At 45.5% G+C, this 8,561-nt stretch overlaps 2 protein-coding genes across 2 annotated transcripts in view; one reads left to right on the top strand and one right to left on the bottom strand.

Annotated features, from left to right (window-relative positions):
* Nucleotides 1-580: 580 nt before the first annotated feature.
* arl11 (ADP-ribosylation factor-like 11) lies at nucleotides 581-4,530 on the top strand. The gene is made up of 4 exons (XM_071546121.1): nucleotides 581-643; nucleotides 1,813-1,928; nucleotides 2,688-2,865; nucleotides 4,392-4,530. The coding sequence occupies exons 1-4, from the start codon at nucleotides 587-589 to the stop codon at nucleotides 4,518-4,520; spliced, it is 480 nt and encodes a 159-aa protein (XP_071402222.1). The 5' UTR covers nucleotides 581-586; the 3' UTR covers nucleotides 4,521-4,530.
* Nucleotides 4,531-6,026: 1,496 nt separating this feature from the next.
* Nucleotides 6,027-8,561, bottom strand: part of ebpl (EBP like) — a 4,680-nt gene continuing 2,145 nt past the window's right edge. Inside the window, exons 3-4 of the mRNA XM_071546120.1 lie at nucleotides 8,303-8,441; nucleotides 6,027-7,954 (exon numbers count right to left, since the gene is read on the bottom strand). Of these exons, the coding sequence (XP_071402221.1) occupies nucleotides 7,711-7,954; nucleotides 8,303-8,441 (383 nt within the window). The 3' untranslated portion in view covers nucleotides 6,027-7,710. The remainder of the gene's footprint in view (nucleotides 7,955-8,302; nucleotides 8,442-8,561) is intronic.

Here is an 8,561-nt window from a genome sequence, read left to right as displayed (position 1 = left end):
TGTGACTGTAACTAACTGATTGTAACTAACTCTGACTGTAACTAACTGACTGTAACTAACTGACTGTAACTAACTAACTGTAACTAACTGACTGTAACTAACTCTGACTGTAACTAACTCTGACTGTAACTAACTGATTGTAACTAACTGTGACTGTAACTAACTCTGACTGTAACTAACTGATTGTAACTAACTCTGACTGTAACTAACTCTGACTGTAACTAACTGACTGTAACTACCTGACTGTAACTAACTCTGACTGTAACTACCTGACTGTAACTACCTGACTGTAACTAACTGATTGTAACTAACTGTAACTGTGACTGTAACTAACTGATTGTAACTAACTCTGACTGTAACTAACTGACTGTAACTAACTGTAACTGTAACTAACTCTAACTGTAACTAATTTGAACCAACTGTAACTAGCCCTAAATAACCCATCTATCTCCTCAGATAAACAACTTTAACATCCATCTGACCGGTGTGTGTGTGTGTGTGTGTGTGTGTGTGTGTGTGTGTGTGTGTGTGTGTGTGTGTGTGTGTGTGTGTGTGTGTGTGTGGTTCTTCTGTCCAGGTGATCCTGATGGGTCTGGACTCAGCTGGAAAATCGACTCTGCTGGCCAGACTGCTGACAGGAGAGGTGAGGCCAGAAACTCCTCCTGACTCCTCTTGACTCCTCCTAACACCTCCTAACACCTCCTGGCACTTCCTAACACCTCCTGGCACTTCCTAACACCTCCTAACACCTCCTGACACCTCCTAACACCTCCTGGCACTGCCTAACACCTCCTAACACCTCCTGACACCTCCTAACACCTCTTGGCACTTCCTAACACCTCCTGACACCTCCTAACACCTCCTGGCACTTCCTAACACCTCCTAACACCTCCTGACACCTCCTAACACCTCCTGACACCTCCTGACACCTCCTCCTGACAGACTGCTGACAGGAGAGGTGAGGCCAGAAACTCCTCCTGACTCCTCTTGACTCCTCCTAACACCTCCTAACACCTCCTGGCACTTCCTAACACTTCCTAACACCTCCTGACACCTCCTAACACCTCCTGGCACTTCCTAACACCTCCTGGCACTTCCTAACACCTCCTAACACCTCCTGACACCTCCTAACACCTCCTGACACCTCCTAACACCTCCTGGCACTTCCTAACACCTCCTAACACCTCCTGACACCTCCTAACACCTCCTGACACCTCCTGACACCTCTTGGCACTTCCTAACACCTCTTGGCACTTCCTAACACCTCCTGGCACTTCCTAACACCTCCTAACACCTCCTGACACCTCCTGACACCTCTTGGCACTTCCTAACACCTCCTGGCACTTCCTAACACCTCCTAACACCTCCTGACACCTCCTAACACCTCCTGACACCTCCTAACACCTCCTAACACCTCCTGACACTTCCTGACACCTCCTGACACCTCCTAACACCTCCTAACACCTCCTGGCACTTCCTAACACCTCCTGGCACTTCCTAACACCTCTTGGCACTTCCTAACACCTCTTGGCACTTCCTAACACCTCCTAACACCTCCTAACTCCTCCTAACACCTCCTAACACCTCCTAACACCTCCTAACACTTCCTGACACCTCCTGACACCTCCTAACACCTCCTAACACCTCCTGACACTTCCTGACACCTCCTGACACCTCCTAACACCTCCTAACACCTCCTGGCACTTCCTAACACCTCCTGACACTTCCTAACACCTCCTAACACCTCCTGACTCCTCCTGACTCCTCCTGACTCCTCCTGACTCCTCCTGACTCCTCCTGACTCCTCCTCAGGTGATGGACACGTCTCCCACAGTTGGATTCAATGTTGGAACTCTGGATCTGGACAAGAAGACGGCGCTGACGCTCTGGGATGTAGGAGGACAGAACAACATGAGACCCAACTGGAGGTGTGTGTGTGTGTGTGTGTGTGTGTGTGTGTGTGTGTGTGTGTGTGTGTGTGTGTGTGGGGTGTGTGTGTGTGTGTGTGTGTGTGTGTGTGTGTGTGGTGTGTGTGTGTGTGTGTGTGTGTGTGTGTGTGTGTGTGTGTGTGTGTGGTGTGTGTGGTGTGTGTGGTGTGTGTGTGTGTGTGTGTGTGTGTGTGTGTGTGTGTGTGTGTGTAGTATTACTGTTCCTGGCTGTAGAGGATAGCCAGGATTTGCCTTCTCTTCTTCCTCTCTGTTCTGTTCATGGTGGATCACAGTGAATCTGTTTTCAATTTCCTCTACAGAGGAAATGGAATAATTAATAATAAATATTCTTCTCTGTCGATATTACCTGGAAGGTTGTAAAGCTCTGGTGTTCGTGGTGGTTCTCTAGAGCAGTGGTTCTCAATCTTTTTTATATCAAGGACCCCTAATTTAGTCCACATTAGGGCCACAGACCCCCATTTGATGAGATTTTGTCTCTCTGACCCAAATCTGAGAATATTGTTATTGTCAGATATGATTTTGTCCAGAATTCCATGACTATCTGTATTGTAGGTAGAGAGATAACAGTGAAACTATGATCAAAATAATCATTCTAAAATGACAAAATAATGAAGTTTAACAATTCATCAATTTGCTGGGGACCCCCTGGAATGCCCTCAAGGACCCCTGGGGGTCCCTGGACCCCACATTGAGAACCACTGCTCTAGAGGAACTAAACATCGTTCTTCTTCTCTGTAGATATTACCTGGAAGGTTGTAAAGCTCTGGTGTTCGTGGTGGACAGCAGCGAGCCGGCCCGGATGCCCGAGGCCCAGAAGGCTCTGAAGAAGGTTCTGGGTGATGAGAACTTGCGGGGCGTTCCTCTGATGGTCCTGGCCAACAAGAAGGACCTGCCCAACTCCATGACCATACGAGAGGCAGGTCCCACCCCCAGCTGCTGAAGTGTCTTTGAGCAAAACAGAGGGACAATAGAAGATCAGTAGAGGGGCGATAGAAGATCAGTAGAGGGGCGATAGAAGATCAGTAGAGGGACGACAGAAGATCAGTAGAGGGGCGATAGAAGATCAGTAGAGGGACGATAGAAGATCAGTAGAGGGACAATAGAAGATCAGTAGAGGGACAATAGAAGATCAGTAGAGGGACGATAGAAGATCAGTAGAGGGACGATAGAAGATCAGTAAAGGGACAATAGAAGATCAGTAGAGGGACAATAGAAGATCAGTAGAGGGACGATAGAAGATCAGTAGAGGGACGATAGAAGATCAGTAGAGGGGCAATAGAGGGACAATAGAAGATCAGTAGAGGGACAATAGAAGATCAGTAGAGGGACGATAGAAGATCAGTAGAGGGGCAATAGAGGGACAATAGAAGATCAGTAGAGGGACAATAGAAGATCAGTAGAGGGGCAATAGAAGATCAGTAGAGGGGCAATAGAGGGACAATAGAAGATCAGTAGAGGGACAATAGAAGATCAGTAGAGGGACGATAGAAGATCAGTAGAGGGGCAATAGAGGGACAATAGAAGATCAGTAGAGGGACAATAGAAGATCAGTAGAGGGGCAATAGAAGATCAGTAGAGGGGCAATAGAGGGACAATAGAAGATCAGTAGAGGGACAATAGAAGATCAGTAGAGGGACAATAGAGGGACAATAGAAGATCAGTAGAGGGACAATAGAAGATCAGTAGAGGGGCAATAGAAGATCAGTAAAGGGACAATAGAAGATCAGTAGAGGGACGATAGAAGATCAGTAGAGGGACGATAGAAGATCAGTAGAGGGGCAATAGAAGATCAGTAGAGGGGCAATAGAGGGACAATAGAAGATCAATAGAGGGACAATAGAAGATCAGTAGAGGGACAATAGAGGGACAATAGAAGATCAGTAGAGGGACAACAGAAGATCAGTAAAGGGACAATAGAAGATCAGTAGGGGGGCAATAGAAGATCAGTGGAGGGACAACAGAAGATCAGTAAAGGGACAATAGAAGATCAGTAGAGGGGCAATAGAGGGACAACAGAAGATCAGTAGAGGGACAATAGAAGATCAGTAAAGGGACAATAGAAGATCAGTAAAGGGACAATAGAGGGACAATAGAAGATCACATTAAAATGAACTACACTTTCAGCTCAAACTAACTGCTAATTGGTTGGAGTTGTGCTGGTTGCCGGGCAACATGAGCAGGATGATTCTATCAGGAAATGCAGTGAAGTTGGAGGTCTACTGGTTTCTACTGGACTTTAGTCTCCTGGTTCTGACTTTATCTACATGTTCTCACCTTCTGCTCCTTCTGCTCCTCCTCTTCCTCCTCTTCTTCCTCCTCCTCTTCTTCCTCCTTCTCCCCCCCTCCTCTTCCTCCTCCTCCTCTTCTTCCTTCCCCTCCTTCTCCCCCTCCTCCCCTCCTCCCCTCCTCCTCCCCCCTCCTCCGCCTCCTTCTCCTCCTCAGGTCTCCAAACATCTGGACCTGCCCAGCTATAAGGAGCGAGCGTGGGAGATCCAGGCCTGCAGCGCTCTGAAGGGACTCGGCCTGCAGCAGGCCTTCCTGTCTGTCGCCAAGCTGATCAAGAGGAGCTAAGAGGAGGAGGAGGAGGAGGAGGAGGAGGAGGAGGAAGAGGAGGGGGAGGAAGAGAGGAGGAGGAGGAGGAAGAGGAGGGGGAGGAAGAGGAGGAGGAGGGGGAGGAGGAGGGAGAGGAGGAGGAGGAAGAGGAGGGGGAGGAAGAGGAGGAGGAGGAGGAGGAAGAGGAGGGGGAGGAAGAGGAGGAGGAGGGGAGGAGGAGGAGAGGAGGAGGGGAGGAGAGGGGGAGGAAGAGGAGGAGGACGAGGAATATAGTCTATCTGTTACATTATGTATCTGTCTGTTCTGTTTTACATGGAGCTACACAATAAAACCTGAAATTAAAGCTCAGATTCTGAGGAAGCTGATTTTATTGATCAGTCATTATGAAGATCAAACAGTGATTGATTGGCCATAACATGTAAGAATGTACAGCAACACAAACACACAGCTGGGGCTTTAACTGACTTCACTGTTCGTATCATACAAACCAACAAACACCATGTGTTCATTATTGTAACATTAAGATCAAATTCAGTTAAGTAAAGAAAAGATATGAAAATATGATTTTTGCACTCATAACCTCTTCCTCTTCAGAGGAAAGAAAACAGATCTTTACTTCTTACTAACCTGAGTGAGATCTTTCCACTTCAGGGATTTACTTTTCTCTGCAGAAACAGAAACACAGAACTAATACTAATATTTATTGAACTACAATGCGAAGACTGAAATATGGAGCAAGTGAGCAGATAATACAGCCAGAACAAAACACTGAACTCAGGTGCTGAATCATGAAATGAATATTATAAATATTGTCAACAGTAAATGGAGTTAAGTAAGTTTGGGGTCAATGAAACCGGAGAAACGAGGCAGAACGTTATAAAGGAGAATTATGTTTGAATTATGCAACAAATTAGCATCAACTCTCTAAGCAGAAACACATCGGAGCATCGGAACCTACTTGGTCTCCTTTGGGCAGACGAAAGTCCGGTCTTCTGAAGATCAGAGGCGGGGCGAAAGGCTGGTTGCCTGGCAACAGCAAGCGATGGAGCAACAGGCTGGTCTCTGACGGATCTGGTCTGGTTCTCTCAAGTTGAGGTCAGAGACGGTTCAGCTGCAGATCCACGGCTTCGCAGCAGGATGGAAAGGATTTCTATTACTGCAGCAAGAACACGGCAGGCTGCGGTCCGCTCAGAGAGTTCCTCTGACTTCTCTAACTTCTCAGACTAAAATAAAATTGTTATTGAACAGCAATGAAAACTATTTAAGAGCGAGGCTCAGACTTCAAAGTGCAAAGCGGTTTGCGATGTCAGAATAGCGGTGGATGGCAAAGAATTTTACCAGAAGGGTTAGTGTTATTCTATGTCCTGCTGTATTGTAAATACATTACTATTAGCTGACTTATAAGAACTGAATATGTAAATTCATGTTCCGTTTAAAAGACGTCTAAATGTTTTACAGCTGTCCAGGCTTGAAAAAGACATCCGCACACTCAAAATCTGCAAAAATCATTTATTGCAAGTGTTTGGCAGGAGATCCTCAAGGCAGCAAGGGAACAAAGCAATATGAGGGTTGCAGAACACGTCACTTAATTGCCCCCAATGCAAAACACCTGTCCAGCATGTGACCCAGGGAACTGTAGCCCCAAAGATACCTGGCAGACTACAAGTAGACAGTGTATACACACAGTTATACAACAAGAAGCACATTACATAATAATACAATATTTAGATGGTGAGTTAATATACTCTAATAAACAATAGAGGTCAATGCTATGCAGAGGAATCAGGCAAAAACAGAACGTATAAACTCTATCATAATGCATTACAGCAAAATCCTGGTCTAGGCCCAGAGGTTCCAGTGTTCCTAAAGCATGGATCTGATGGATGGATCTGAAGAATGGATCAATGTGCTCTACATGATCAATGTGCTCTACATGGATCAATGTGCTCTACATGGATCAATGTGCTCTACATGGATCAATGTGCTCTACATGGATCAATGTGCTCTACACCTGAAGGAGGAGACAGGTGTGAACCTCCTTGAAGAGAGGATCGTTCGTATCTTTTCTTCTACTAGAACTTTAATGTTCGCTGACTCTCTGCTTGAGAGGCGGAGTTTCACCAACAGAGTTCTTCACAGCATTTTAACAGATTCACAGCATGTGATAAATCCTTTATTGGAAACATTTTGCCTGTCGGGAGTCTAAAGTGTTGTGACGTTGGGAACAGTTGCCACAGGGATAGTTGCTCTGTTTCCCCGTTTCCAATATTATTACAGTATTGATATTAGCGCTAACCCATTTATTGTGCAGGTTGGTTCCTCTTTTACATACAAACAGAGGTGGATCCTTAAAAACTGGGCAAGTTTCAAGCGTTCTTAACAATATGAGCCTGGGGAGACTTTTTTTTTTCACTCTTTTCTTCAGTAGGTCAGATCTATGTTTAGATAAGGCAATCTGACTGACCGCTCTCTGGAAGTGTTGCTTCATCTCTTTCTCTGTGAAGTCTTCATCAGAGTCTTAGTTTGTAAAACTGTCTTTTAGGTGAGCCGTATTTTAAAGCTCTGGGTGAGCAGTGCTTGCTAGAAGGAATGTGCTACAGTTTGTATTTTTCTTGTACTTATTTCTAAGGATCTCATTGTATAACTCAATTCACATGTCAAGAAAAGACGGACATTTCTGGTCATACTCGAGAATATGTTAAATCTCGAGTCACACTGTTAAGGAGACACACCAATTCTAACAAATCTCTTTTTTTCCTTGAAACAGGCAGAACACATCATCCAGGTATCTGTACCATTTTATTAAAGAAAGGGTTTTTTGGGTTGAAGACAAAGTTGTGCTCAAAGAAACCCATATGTAGATTTGCATAATCTGGAGTAGAAGTTGAACCCATGGATGTGCCAAGCTGTCCAGGCTAAAATGAGCATCAAAGGGTATAAAAGTGAAAGTTTAGTAACATCTCTGTCTTGGACTACTTCTTCTGACAAACATAAAACAATATCTGGTACATATGGACTTCTCTGGTGCATATTTTTGACATTTACAGCTGTTTATGCATTGTCTAAATGTGTAATAATGTATTTACTGTTTAGTCTAAAGATCCTGGCTGTATGAGAGCTGAAGCATCGTCTAGTCAGACGGTTCATATTTCACCTTCCAAACACAAGCTGCCACCCGGCACCATGTGAACTAACATGATGAACTGGTCTAGGTGTGTTTGTTGTGAGCGGCGGCCTGTTGGTGTGTATGCAGCCGCCTCAGAGCGGACCAGGACTGTCTCAGCAGCAGAACCGGAACCAGAACCCAGATCCCATTGAAGAACACCAGGTAGACCCACAGGTAGAGCCGGCTGGAGGTGTTGAGGTTCGGACTGCCGACCAACCAATCGGGACAGAACGTCATCCATCCTCCGTACAGCTCACACACACACAGGCTGATCTGGACAAAGTGCCTGAAGACAGGAAAACACAGTTATCTGTTCATCTGTCCATCATGAACAATATCTTGGATATCACTGATTGGATTTTGACAAAACTTCTGTGAATGATGTGACGCATTGCCCTTTTTCTGGCATTTTTTAATGTTTGTTTGTTTACTTGTTACTGATTGGCCGAAAGGGTGACTGCATCATCTGTGGCGGACAACATGTTTACTGTTGCCTTGAAATATTGTCTTTATAGAAATATACACACAGATACAACATAGAAACACTCCTGCCTGCAGAAACTGTCTGTACTACTACTTGTAGTACTTGTCCTTCAGTACTGCTTAGTACTACCTGTAGTATTTGTAGTACTACCTGTAGTACTTGTCCCTCAGTATTGCGTAGATCAGCAGCAGAGCCAGGAAAGTGTCCAGGATGACGGTCAGCAGCTCCAGAGAGACGATGGTCGGATCAGAAAACAACCAACGCTGATCTGCTTTACCATACTCCTTCCCTGGGGGGGGGGGGGGGGGGGGGGGAGGGGGGGGGGAGAGAGAGAGAGAGACACTGGAAACACTGGACACACTGGAAAGCATTAAAGGTTTGTAACTGCTTTAACTACAATTCATAATAA

This window comes from Centroberyx affinis, unplaced genomic scaffold (genome assembly GCF_046629955.1).
Source record: "Centroberyx affinis isolate AG114_WGS23_722 - 3 ecotype Tasmania unplaced genomic scaffold, CSIRO-AGI_Caff_v1 ptg005131l_1, whole genome shotgun sequence".
Classification (NCBI taxonomy): domain Eukaryota; kingdom Metazoa; phylum Chordata; class Actinopteri; order Beryciformes; family Berycidae; genus Centroberyx; species Centroberyx affinis.
This window is presented reverse-complemented; position numbering and strand designations above follow the sequence as displayed.

Coding starts and splice junctions, on each gene's coding strand:
- arl11 (XM_071546121.1), top strand. CDS start 587: ATGGGTCTGGACTCAGCTGGAAAATCGACTCTGCTGGCCAGACTGCTG. Junction 1,929..2,687: donor AACATGAGACCCAACTGGAG/GTGTGTGTGTGT, acceptor TCTTCTCTGTAG/ATATTACCTGGAAGGTTGTA. Junction 2,866..4,391: donor ACTCCATGACCATACGAGAG/GCAGGTCCCACC, acceptor TCTCCTCCTCAG/GTCTCCAAACATCTGGACCT.